This window comes from Doryrhamphus excisus, chromosome 4, assembly GCF_030265055.1.
Source record: "Doryrhamphus excisus isolate RoL2022-K1 chromosome 4, RoL_Dexc_1.0, whole genome shotgun sequence".
NCBI lineage: Eukaryota > Metazoa > Chordata > Actinopteri > Syngnathiformes > Syngnathidae > Doryrhamphus > Doryrhamphus excisus.
The window spans coordinates 9,403,615-9,417,500 of record NC_080469.1 but is presented as its reverse complement, the minus strand read 5'-3'; the positions used below and the strand labels follow the sequence as shown (position 1 = coordinate 9,417,500).

Below are 13,886 nucleotides of genomic sequence, written 5' to 3'. Positions count from 1 at the left end.
CTTGATTTGTAACTTTACATGTCCCACATGCATGGGAAGGCAGCTCTTTTTCTCCCACCTTCTGTCAGTCAGCATGGGCACTGATGACTCTGCCAGACTGACACTAAATGTACATGTCACGACGGTGCTGAATGAGCACAATTGGACTACCTAAAAGGAGAACCCTAGAATTCAGTATGGACAGCAGACACTGCCCAAGAGGTACTCAATTAAAGGTCTATTATTTTTCCAGGCTTTATGTTAAGATGTGTAGTGAAGCCTGCCCTTTTTTTCCACAAATGTCCAATTGGCATATACACCAGGCCGATCTAGCTAGGGGCAGGTCAAAACCCAGAACTTTTAACTTTTACCCAGAAATTACCCAGAAACCAGAACCCGCAACTTCATTTTTCTCAAACAAGTGATCCAGCTGATAGACTATCAAACCCCGCCTCCCTCTCACTGCATTAAACATGACAAATGTTAGGCTTAAGCGTGGCGGAGTGGTTCGCATGTTGGCCACATGGTCAGGAGATCTGTGCCAGCAGCCATGAGTGCCACCAAGCAGGTCGAGGGAGAAGTCCCATAAGAGTCCCAAGTGTGTGAAGGAGCGATATCGCAGGTTCTTTCTTCCTGCAGCTGTCAGACTGTCAGACTGTACAACCAGCACTGCTCCTAATAGACTACACCGCCATGTACATCTGTGCAATACTTTCTTATTATATTCAGTATAGTTATTCCAGACTCCATTCACTGTGCAATATCTGATCAAGCTCCACGTGCAATATCAAGCTCTAGGTGCAATATATTAAGTTCTAAGTGCAGTATTTTTTATAATGCCTCATATTTAATTAACTAGCAAGAGTATATACTGGTCATATCTCATATTTCATATTATCTTGCAAACTGTATTTGTATATAACCATGGGTAAAAGTGTTAATTTGCTAATACTTAGGTTGTTTATTTATTTAGTATTTTGTACTGCTTGACTGATTCTGTTCCCCCGCTGCCGTGCAATGCAAATGTCCCCACTGAGGGACGAATTAAGGCATATCTTATCTTATCTTAACTCAAATAAATCAGAAATCCAGCATATTTGGAGGGGATTGATGGCAGAGAGATTTTTTTTATATTCCTAAATGAATGGGAAAAAATGGCTCAGCAGAAAGGACACATACTTAAGCACCACTAGGGTCTATCCGTGTATCCATCTCAGAGTCCAAGGCAAACTGACTACTTGTGCAATTTTGTACAAAAACAGGCACGATTCTGGTCAAACGTTTAGCTTAGAACCAAATTATACAAAAACTGGAGCGTGCAAAAACCAAGGTTTGTATCAGTAAAAAGTCTATTTGGCATAATCAGGGACCTTTTAAGAATTTTTTACACTATTTTTCCACTTTATTGTACTTTATTTAGCTTTAACGAGAAGGGGAAACAACACCCCACATTACACATGACCAAAAAGCACTCAAGAACAGCTGTTTGAACAGTGGTGCGTTGACATGTGTACTACCAATTTGGAAAGTTACCTTGGTTCCCTAATATTTAGCCACATTAACTGATGTTAGTGATTAACTTAAAATGGACTACTGTAATCTTATTTCTGACAGTGACCCAGTGTAGTTGAACACAAATGCAAAGTACAACCATAATATTCAACATTTGTGAATAGTGACAATCAAAGTGGAGCATTCTTTATCAGGCAGGACTTTTCTGGATACAGCTCTTGTACTGGATGCCATTATCCATAATTGTACCAAACGAAGTAGGGGGAGTGGGTGTCTAATGCTCTTGACTTGAGCATGCATTGTCCTCTGAGGGAGACTGAAACGGGGCAGGGTAAAAAAAAGAAAAAAAAGCAAGTAGGCTGTGACCAGAGCAGCCTATAAAAGTGCTTCCATGCCGGTGTTGTCACAGCTCCATGTGCGCAGTCACACACAAGACAATTACGCACGCAACATGTCCGTTTTAGCTGATTCAGTTGTCATTTCATGAAGCTTCGTTTGTAGAGATAGTTACGCACTTCTTCACTGGATGAGATGCGCGTCTGTCGTTAACCCGTCTTGTACTTTGTGACATATCCCTCCTGTAACTTCCCTCCTTTTTTCCCCGAGTTGAATTCCTGGATTGTGAGCGGCGTGTGGCTCATTGAAATGGGACCTTGCCAACGGAAGAGTGTGTCGGCGCTTTGCAGGAAAAGTTTGCTTTGGACCGGGCTGGTCCTTTGCCTGAGCACTGTCGCTGACGGGACCTGGAAGACTGGACTTTACAAAACAGCATCACACACCTCCATTTATCAGAAAAAGTAAGTATTCACTTTGATTTGATGGATCTTTTTTCTTTTTTCTAACTCACATTGTCTTGATGCTTCCTTGCCCTCCATCAATCTCACGGCTGTTATTCCTGACACTTGGCTTCCCTTTCCCTGCCCATGTATACACCCACTCTACAAATGTCCCACTTTCCCACATTCTTAGAATGTCCATGTTAATATCCAAACCTGTCATTTAAAAAAAACGACTGGTATTTTTGATAAGGGAAGGAGAACAATCACATTTTATTTTCCTGATGTAACTTCTCCCAATTACCCACATTATCGTTATGCTGTGTGTTTATGTGTATGTATGCACCAATTTTGACTATAACATTACATTGCAGTTTAAAGGGTGGATATTTTAACGACTTGACATACATGTGATGTCTGAGGAACTCATTATGTTATATTTCCATAGTGAATATAGACTTTATAAATGTTACCTCTCAAGGCTCAGAACCCAAATTGGGTGTGAGATTAAGTAAAATGCTGTGACGGTTGAATAAGCATCATTTATTGGCTTTTTGGTTTCTGTTTGTTGTAATAATTGTTTGACATGATCATTAATGTGTAAACCTTAAAGGAACATAAGCCATTCTGGAATGCTGGTTGAGCTCCAGTTTGTTTCAGAGCCATTCTTCTCATTTGCTACTACAAGGTGCCAGGGGTTACACTTAGTATAGTATAGTATATGTTGAATGTATAAAACTAAGTTTGATACCAGCTTGTCATTTATATACCAGCTATCATCTAATACTGTAGCCGACCCCCTCTATTCTGCTTCTTTTCTCACATTGTTTTCTCATAACATTTATTATTGAGATTGACTCATCCTATGCACAATGATGTGTTTATGTACCATATTCTGGTAAATTTCACATTTTAGGACAATTGAGGTATTTGAATTTTGAGGTATAACTGTATATGTGTGTTGTGAAACCCTGCTCCAGACTATTTTGGATCTTCTTAGCCAAGGTGACTCGCCAGGTGAAACCTACCTTGAAATGTAAGTGTGTGGTCAGATAGGGTGTGTGGCCTAGGGGCCACAACTCCTGAGTGACGATGAGGCCCTCTCTCCTGGAAATGTCCAGGTGGCTTTCGTGGCTCCCAGCCTTCTGCCGCTGCTTGGCCCCCTCCTCAGTCAGGGCCTGAGGTTTGTGGACATATTTACTAAACACAAGCAGCTGGAACTCCATCGCATCTGGTTTGCCTTTTTTTTTTTCCAGGAAGGTAGATACGTTTACAGTGGGTCTGTAAGTGCTACACATCATCATTTTGATGGAAGCTGCTGCTGCTGCGTTCATAGGGGTCAGTGAGTTTAAGGTGTCACTCATCCACCTGCCATTGTGTGCAAATTTTAAAAACGCTTGCAGTTTGGAGTGACTTTGAGCTTCATGGCTGGTGAGGCACTGCCTCTTTTGTTAATTGTCGGCCCTTTGTATTGAGTTGTGGACTCCTATAGAGCAGCTACACACAATAACCAGCACACAAAGCATTCTAGATATTGATATTCCAGAATCTGCACCTATTCCAGCTGTATTTCTTTGGAATTTGTGCTACCTGCGAAAACGGTCTGTTTTAATTTATTCCACCCATGGCCCGCCTCCAAGCACGCCCACACCACTGTGGTTGGTCACACTCCCTAAGTGCTCAGAAGGACTTCCGGTGTTGTGCCGATAGCGGCCGAACTCGAGCAGAGCTTTTGGGGGAAGGCAGAGAGCGTATCTGGCCTACAGCGCGCCCCTATAAGGAAGCCCGGCAATCTGTGACATCACAAACTGCCAGTGTTAGAAGGCCCTCTGAAACCGAGCATTCAGAGTCATCCCAAACTTCTTTCAGGGCTCACTACCAAATGCGCAACCCTCATTATCTGACACTTTGGCATCGTTTAACATGATAATACAACATTCTCACTACATTTATAGGTCAGAATAGTAGGGTGCCCTTTAAGCTGAGAGGAGAGACTCCATGTTGCCACATCTTAGCTTTTTGGCCTTTATTTGATAAAATGTGCAAATTCTGCGAACAAAAGATGTTTTTAACAATTAGGATTATACAAAAAATACATTTATAGTACAAATCAGTGGATTATTATTATATTTTGTCCTGGTCTCCCAGTGGGAAATTTTGCACAATAAAGTTTTCCATATTAGAAGAGAGAGAAAAAAGCATGCATTCCCTCCCCAGTATTACTCAAGTTGAAAGGGGATTAACAACACTGGAGTAATTTCTCGACCAGCGCAGTCACTCTGTGCAGGGCTGATAAAGTGTTCATTCATGCTTGTCCTTTTTTTTAAAACTACATACGGCCGTTCTATCTACATAGTTCTATGCACAGAAGGGGGGGAGGTAGCCCCATCTTTAGTTGGTGCCTCGTCCATTTCTTTATCTTACCCTTGATGGCTTGTCACGGTCTGACAGGCAGTCTGAGCCCTGTGGGCCGCCTCATTCCTCATCCCTCATCCCTCATCCATCTTAACCCTATCCACATCTCTTTAAGCATGGGAATAGAGATGACTGGGATTCCGCTGGCTTGGGTTATAACACAATGGCTTAGGAGTTGCTACTCAAAGGACTTGAGTTAATTACATTTGAATTATAATTCTGCAAGCTGACCAAGTTGTCTTTATTAAAGTCATATACTGCATTGCATCGTACCAAGAACTATAGTTAGTATAGTATACTATATTGTACCTATAAACAATATAAAAAATCTTTATGCCGAGTGACACACTATTCAGGGCACAGTTTTGATAAAGCTGTCAAATGTATCGGGAGCACGTGTACCTTATGATCTGTAAGGTCCCACTTATGAGTTGCTTGATATCACTCTTGGTGAATCCACCCCTTTGCTTGCAAACACTTAAAGAGGCACATAGCTGTGACGTGCTCAAAGCAACAGGTGTCCACACCTGAAAGGCCCGGACAGACAAAGACAAATGAGGGCTTTCCTTTCTCAACGGTTGTTGTGAAGAAACACTTGGCGGTGACCTCTGATGCCCTCTGGGGCGCTTCGACTTCACTGTCATCTCCGCGACATGTGCACACATACACACTCATGTACATGCTCCAACTTGGAACATAAAGAGCCACCATCCCTTGAGTTTCTTATCATGTAATAGTCATTTAAAGCACCGCCACCCCTTGTGTATCTTATCATGTATTGCTCATTTCATTTCTCAACATTTCTTAGTGCGCCAATTGGCTTTTCAAGCAGCTGCAGACCCTTTTGCTTTATTAATGGCTTTGCAATATTTGTGTTCTCAGCACATTTGTCTTGAATGCCTCATTTCCATCCTTTGGGATTAAGTCAGTCCCATAATTGTCTTTCTCTTTCCGAGAAGCTCGTTTATGTGACCCCCATGACAAAACTCCTCTCTTTCTGGCTGTCTGCCACATCTGCACTTTGTTCTGTAGTATTTCCTCTTCAGACAGAAATCAAAAGAAATTACATTCAAATTTTATCAGGCTTGCTATGCAAAAGTCTCAGCGCTCCACCAGCTTTTTTGTATCAATGGATTATTAATGGATCATGTCACAGTACATGTTAAAATGTGTGTTTCCTTCAATAAACCACAGCCCTCCAGTGGTGGCAGCACTCCTACAGTCCCAGATCATGATGTTACCGCCACCAAACTTAACTGTAGGCCAGACACAATGATCTTGGGAAGCTACTTACGCAATAATGCTGGTGTGTTTACTTATTTTTGGTGGCTATTAAATCTATACTGTTATACAAGCGGAAGATATACCGTAATAAAAATGTTTCCTGTTTACTCCGCCACAACTGTCCCAGGACCTAAAGAGAAGCCGTTACAGGGGACCTATTATGGTCATTTTCAGCCCTTTGTATGGACTTGTGAACCCCTATAGAGAAGCTACACACAATAACTCACAAGGAATCCTTAGTAGATCTTCCAGAATCTCCACTTATTCCAGTTGTATTTCCAAAATGGTCTGTTAATTTATTCCACCCACAGCCTGCCTCCAGGCCCGCCCACTTTGCTGTAATTGGTCCCAAGTGCTCCCGAGGACTTCTGGACTACTGACGAACCCCAATTTCTAATTTTGTGAGTGAGCCGGTGTTGGGAAAAAAACAGAGCGTTCAAAGCCATCACAAATTTCTTTCAGGGCTCACTTCCAACAGCACAAACCTCATTATATGAAACGTTGGCTTCGTATAGATAGATAGAAGATATACAACATACAACAACATTTATGGGTCAGAAAAGTGACCCCCTTTAATTGCTTTGTTATATTCTGCTCGTGCTAATAATTCGAATGGTGGTTTTGTCATCCTTCCATGGGGAATGATTGCACAAGCGGTTTGGCTTTCTGCTACTTCCTAAAAGTTGTGAATTACTGTCATGCACATTTTCCACTAACATCTGACCATACAGCATTTTTGCCCTTGCCAACCTTTTTGGCTTTATGTGCCAGCTTTTTCCACCTCTCTCCACTTGTCCAGTCTGGAAGTACACTTAGCGGTGTTATGAAAGATGCAGCCTGAAAGAGCTGCAAGGCAAACAGATGGGCCAATGCTGAGATTTCACTGTAAGAATTTCATTTTCAAACTGCTGGCGCGAGATGGTTGATGATTTGTTTAGCTTGGGCGCAGCGATGACAGTGTGCCATGTGTGCTGCCCAGGTTTAATACTCGCAGTGGACCTGCTTGGTGCTGCTTGTGCCAGTGAAATAGCGTGGCTTTGTCACAAGGTGTTTCAGAAGACATTTTTAATGAAAGCGCTCTAAACAAGTGTGACCCAAAAGAAATGAAATTGTGTAATGTTTGTTTCTTTCATTTTTTTCCTGATCACGGAGTCGCCACAGCGGATCTTTTTGTTTCACATACTGATTTTTGGCTAGGGCCCTTTATATTCCGGATGCCCTTCCTGACGAATACGATGATGTTTACTAGTGGAGATTCGAACCCGAGGTGTCCACTCCGAAGTCCAGAATGCTAACCACTACACCACGGCAAGCTCTAAATTTAGTAATAATTGTGTAATAATTCTCTCAAATGAAATGAATAGACTTAACTGGCTGTAGGGTATTTTAAAATCTGTTACTCTTTTGCATGGAGGCGGTTGATTTGCCGAAAGAGAAAGAAGAATTCTTTCAGATCCCACGGGAGATAATTCTGATCTATAAAATCACAGAGAACAGTTATGTTACAGCTTGCAGGCAAATAGAAGGCTCGTCGATCTTTATATGCTCCCCTGCATGCAGTATTGTCTGTTCTCGTCATCAGACTTTTCATTAAGCTGGTTAGGAAATTGTAAAATGCCAAGTGCTCTTGTTGTTTCCTTTCCTCTGTGATAATTGCATAAGTGCAAAGCAAAGAGAGTGGAAGGCCATAAAAGATCCCCCCCACTAGTAGCAGCCTTTGCTGTTCCCAGGTGTACCCCCCCACTGCCCTATGATAGTCTGGGAAACTGATCTTTATCTGGTTGCAGGTGGTTAATGCACGGGAGAAGACCACCCCCACACTATGCTGCTCTACGTAACTGCAGCACCTTCCAGAGATGGGGACGTGAGTTTGCGACTTGGATTTGAGTTGCACTAATGTCGCGCACAGAGAGACTTCAGACTTGGACTTGCGCTCAAAAGACTTAAGACTCAACCCGGACTCTTGTTTTGCTCCCTCCATCCTGTCACTGTCGTTGCATCCCTGGCCAGTGCACCTATGGATCCAGATATAGTTTACCACCACCAATGTATGGGTGAGGAGTAAACCTATAATGGGTTCTCCTTATTGGGTGCCTTGAAAAATGCTTTAACAAATCTAATACATTATTTTTATTATCTGCAGTATGTGCTAGCTTCACATTCCTTGTAGTCTTCTCACCTTCTTACCTTTGTCTCTATTCACGTCCTTTGTTGAGGCTGCTCCTTTTGGAATAAGTGTCACAAAAAGCCAAACTGCACTTAGTGTAGCATGAACCCTTTCACTAAACTTTTGTTACTTGTTCAAAGTTTAGTTCAAAGATGACAACTGTGCTTTTGTGCAACTTTTGAGGCATTTTCTCCTAATTTTTTGAACCTGACATAAAAATTTTGAGTTTGGCCTCTTGGAGTTCAACTCTATGACTACATTGAGATGCCCATGGTTGTTGCTAACCATATACTTTTAAAGGAAAACTGCACTTTTTTAAATTTTGCTCATTTTTCACAAACCGGATGTAAAACATGAACACATATTTCTTTTTTCTGTGCATTCTAACGAGAGAAAATGAGTTAGTATGAGCTAGCTAACAATGTACGTTATGGGAGCTACATATTTGGGCCCCTAACAAAAAAAACATGTCAACAATGTACCGTTTACATAACTAATTTGTTTATTAATCAAGCTACAATAATATTGTTACTGTCGGAGCTAAAACAACAAACTATAGCCTATTTATCCGACGGCGTAGACGCCTCATTAGCCTCTCATCTCAGCATCATTCACAGACGGAAGAGTGGATACATAGCTCTAAATTTTGCTGTCAGCATTTTTTACCTGAGGACTGGAGCATATGTCTTGTGCTGGAAGACACAGCCATCCCGATGAGAGCGGAAATAGTAACGTTAATCGTTAATAATCGTTTCTATGCTACTGCTGTTGACAGAATAGTGTATAAGCTGCCGGGCTAAATCAATGCGCTAAGGAAAGATGTTTCGGTGATGTTTTCAATCATCTAAATATGTCAAGATACTGTAAGTATTACATGTTATCATGAATGAACTTGTTAATGCACGATCACAGCATATATGTCAAATGATAAAACATTGTTAGAGGCTTTCTTGGAGGGCTTCGTAGTTGAAATAGGTACCTCCTATGATGTGCATTGTTAGCTAGCTCATATTAACTTGGTTTCTCTTGTTATAATGCACAGATAATGGAAAGAAATGTGTTTGTGTTTCATATAAGGATTGTGGATGATGGGCAAAATTCCCTAAAAGTGCAGTTTTCCTTTAATGAGATTGGACTGCAGGCTTCCTGTGTGTAGTTGTAGATGTCTTGCCCCATCAAGTCTCAGTGTACCATCGTCTGACAAAATATTTCCAGTCGGATAACAAGGCACAAAGCTCAAATCATGACTACATCGTGGCACCATCCAATACTGGGTGCTACAGTAACTAGACATATCCATCATTGGACTAAATGGACTAAAATCCATATAATAAGGAATGTTTGCAGTTTCCCTTCAGAATGAAAAAGGGGGTTCATGGCAATGCAAGCAGGTGTACCTAATAAAGTGTCTGGAAAGTTTATATGAAGATCTCCATAGGAGTGCAGATTTCCTGTAAGGTTCTTCTATCAGTAAATCTTTGTGTGCGGCCACTGCTACATGTGGGGATTGTTAATGGTAGCTGCTTAGCATCCTCTGCCTTTGGCTCTTTCCTTTAGTATAAATAGTCTCTCTCTCTTTCATACACACACACACACACTAACATATGGTCATGCATATTGACAAACAGGCTGTGGTACACCCCCCTCCCACGCCATCAAACACACTGGCAGCAGAACACACAAAGTTGTGTGCTAAATGTTTCCTTTGTGGTTTCTAAATGGAGCTCCCCCTCTGTGCACATTTATTGATTGTGTAAACACACTCTATATTAACAGTTTGCCATGTTTTTCTCCTCCAGCTATCACCATATGAAGGTAATCGGAAGCTTTGTACATGTCACTGTTCATAAAATTCAAGTAACTTTTTAACTTTTTTTTAAATGCATTAAGATGTAACAACTCCAAATTGAAGGATGAGACGAGAAAAGCTGATTGTTCCGTCAAGTCTGCTATCAGATGTGAAGCCCTGACCCTGAATAAGCTCATTTTCCTTGCAGGTCGTTCTCTTTACAGGCTCAGACGCTTGTGATAATGTCGTACTAAGCCTCTGTGGAAACTGGACTCATGACCCTGCCTTGGCATGTGCTGAAACCCTTCATCTCAGTATGGGACCTTGTCTTCCTCTCCAGTCCCCCACTTGTGTGGCGTTATCTCCTGCTGAGAACTGAATGCAAATGAATGGAGCCGGTAGTGTAAATACAGCCTACAATGCACTTGTGCATATCTTGTGACTGATTAAAACTGTGTAAACACCATAAAGGAGTTTGAAAACAAAAGACTCAAGGGGGGATGGGAGAGAAGAATGGAGACTGTGAGACTAATTTTCTTTTGTGAGCGTGCCACATCACTGTGCATGTCCTTTTTTTTGAGGATGTCTTCAAACGATCTACTTCCTTTAATTATTCCAATTGTCAAATGCTGTTTTCTTGCACCCACAGTACAAACATTCAAGCTTATATTATTTTTTCCTCCATGTCTTCTTTCAGAAACTGGTGTCCTCACACAGTTACCAAGACAGTGAGCTGCCAGGTGCAGAATGGGACGGTGGTGCAGCGGGTCTACCAGACGTGCCGCTGGCCACAGGGATGTACAGGAGGCAGGTGAGGAGATGCAGCCATGCTTTCCCACTGCTCCCAATGCCAGTCGCTCAACAATGAATCCACAAAAAATACAGTTTTTGAAGTCCGTTTTATTCTCGATGAACACATGCATGATGTTACAGTCGCCACCACCCAAATCCAATGTGTCACATGACAAACAGTTCTCATCCATAATTAAACATGTCTCTGTAAGAGTACCGATTAAACTGAGCATTATCAGCTTTGTAAATTCCAAATGATTGCTCTCAGAGTGCATAAATGTACCTAATCCTGTGGTAAGGAGTACAGCGCATATCGCAACAATCTGTTCTATCAGCATCCTACGGTAACACCAGTTAGATTAGGGTTTACCGTTGAAACTCTACCGTGATGAGCTGAACTCAAGTGTGTAATGGTTTATGTTTTTCAGCTACAGGACAGTTGTGAGACCTTCTTATAAAACTGTGTATCGTACTGTGACCTCACTGGAGTGGAAGTGCTGTGCAGGATTCAGCGGGACCGCCTGTGAAGAAGGTAAGTCCAGACAGGAGGTCAAAGCACCTGGATGGTGTAAATGTGGAGAGGAAGCAGATTACTTACATAATACTCTACTAATTATCTTGACTCGTTTTCTGTTAATTGCATAGATCATGTTTATAAAAGTACATGAGATTATGGCACAAAATGGTATCAAACCAGTTTTTAGTCTTAGTCTTTTGGGCAAAAATACTTTATTTTTTAGTCACATTTTAGTCACTTTTGTATGTGATAGTCCACAAAACTAAAAACATATTTTGCAGTGTAGAGTTAATTGTATATATCATATATAATTGTATATGACCCCTATATTGGGGGTCACCGGTGACACATTTTTTAGGCAGGATTTACATTACGTAACAGTAACACACACATAAACTACAGAATTGACATTAGCACAACCAACCTAACTTTGGCCTGATGTTATCAGCAAAGTTTGTGGAAACTAAAATCTGAAACAAACGCTTTTCACCTTAAAAATAATGTGAATTCAATTAATCTGTTCCGGAAAGCAAAAAAATGTTATTTGTAATGAGGTTTGAAATGCATATAAGTACATGTAAATGATGAATGGAAGGGATAAATGAATATTTAAGGTTACTTTTACCTTCATTCAAGACGTATACAATTATATACCTTATACATATATAAACCGGATTTTATGAACACCATCATGAATGTCAGTATCAAGCACTGATGTTTTCATTTTGTGGCTGCAGTATAAATTATACCCACACACACACACGCACTCACACATAGTGTGTAATGACTTCCTTTAGCGACCCCCACCCCGGCTTGTCCTGGCTGCCTAGGGAGAAGGGTGGGTTGGCTGGTTGGGTCAGGACTTGACTGGGTGTAACATGAATTGCCCGGCCTTTTGTGATGCACGACACAATAAATATTTACAGTGCCTGAAGTGGCAGTTTGGCTGAAAGCAGAGCCAGTTTTTGTGTTTTAAGCTCCCACATGCTTCAGGTGAGAACTATGTGATCATAGCAGCCATAGTAGAATCTGAAATGGTATTCACAAGCGGCCCGCCCAGATGTTTACTAACAAAATCAGATGAGAGAGGAAATGATCCAATTAAGTTGTTGCCAGAAGAGATTCCCCCCTGGTTGCCATGGTAGCATGGGGGTGTCAAGCCAGCAGGGATGCTGGGATTAGCCACTTAACAGAGCGCTGTTTCGGGTGGCTCAGATCACAGGCTGCGCTGAGTGGAAGTGACAGGTCCCATTCATTGGAGCCTTTACTCTCCTGCACTGTGGACGTTATCCAGGGCCACCAACACTTTGTTCTGTCCCTGCCATGTGAGCAGAAACGCTCAGAAGAGCTCACAACCTGACAGCACGCTGCCACCTGCCTCATTCACTGCTTTAAGGCAAAATAAAAGCTTGTACAACAGGGGTCTCAAACTCGCGGCCCGCGGACAAAATGCGGCCCGCGAGACGCTAGTTTGAGGCCCCCACCTTGATACCAAAGTTTAATGTTGAAATGACAGCTTAAAGCTGCGTGCACACCGGACACAATTAACATGATTTTGCCCCGCCCATACTGTTACCCTACCCTGTTACCCCGCCCTGTTTTGCTTTGGATTAGCAATGAAGCTAAGGCAATGAAGGCTTATGACGCTGGGTACAAATAAATGCAGGAAATGATTTAGAATAAGACGGAAAATACACATCAAGATAAAGCATCTCATCAAACATGTTGTTAAAGTTACGACGCTGCTCCCAGATGGAACGGAGTACGATGCTAACTTGCTAATTGGGTAAAATTATTAAGTTTCATTAATGTTCATGTTAAAGGTTAAATAACTGTTAATACTGTACATTTGAATCTGAAAAAAATCATTTCTCTACCAACTGTATGTGATTTCTTACGTTTTTCTTATTTGCTGTTTTATTATTATTTTACTTATTTATTACTGATTGATTGATTTATTGGTATCTGAAAAAAATCATTTCTCTACCAACTGTATGTGATTTCTTATGTTTTTCTTATTTGCTGTTTTATTATTATTTTACTTATTTATTACTGATTGATTGATTTATTGTCTTTATTCTTAATTTGTTTATTTTTTTTAAATCTTATTTTGTGTATAGAAAAATAAAAATGAAGATCTTTGAGAACAGTGGAATGTTTTATCAGATATTTTGGTGTGGAAAACCGGAACCAAAGTATTGAAAAAGTGTAGGGTATAGCAGAAGCAAAAGCATTGAAGATAGTTTTTTTTAATTTATTTTTTCCCCAGTTTTTAATAAATGCGTTTTGGTTTTTTTTTTGAAAACCTGATGCGGCCCGGCTTCACCCAGAACCTAGCTCCGGTGGCCCCCAGGTAAATTGAGTTTGAGACCCCTGTTGTACACTGATGCAGGCTTAAACTGTTGCCATAGAACAGTGGTTCTCAATCATTCCCTCACTGGGTCAGAAATGTTTTCCCAATCCCCCCCCCCTCCCCCAATTTTAATACTATTGACAAACTATAGACTGAACTCAAACTGAAACCAGCAGCAGTGTCGCATACAAGCATATCCAGAGGCAAATTGCATGCTGAGTACGACAAATCATACATGTTGGCAGGTCTGCACTAATAATGAAAGTCCTCCCTGCCTCTCACGCCTCCCCAGTTTACCCCCA

General features: G+C 41.3%; 1 protein-coding gene across 5 annotated transcripts in view; it reads left to right on the top strand.

Annotated features, from left to right (window-relative positions):
• Nucleotides 1-1,545: 1,545 nt before the first annotated feature.
• Nucleotides 1,546-13,886, top strand: part of emid1 (EMI domain containing 1) — a 64,052-nt gene continuing 51,711 nt past the window's right edge. For 2 of the 5 annotated variants that reach the window (XR_009129535.1, XM_058069707.1), the window contains exons 1-3: nt 1,546-2,288; nt 10,620-10,733; nt 11,143-11,246. Coding sequence is in view for 4 of the 5 variants with exons in the window: in XM_058069707.1 (XP_057925690.1) it covers nt 2,137-2,288; nt 10,620-10,733; nt 11,143-11,246 (370 nt within the window). In the remaining variant the exon portion in view is untranslated. The remainder of the gene's footprint in view (nt 2,289-10,619; nt 10,734-11,142; nt 11,247-13,886) is intronic. The other 3 variants (XM_058069705.1, XM_058069708.1, XM_058069706.1) reach the window with 3 other exon arrangements.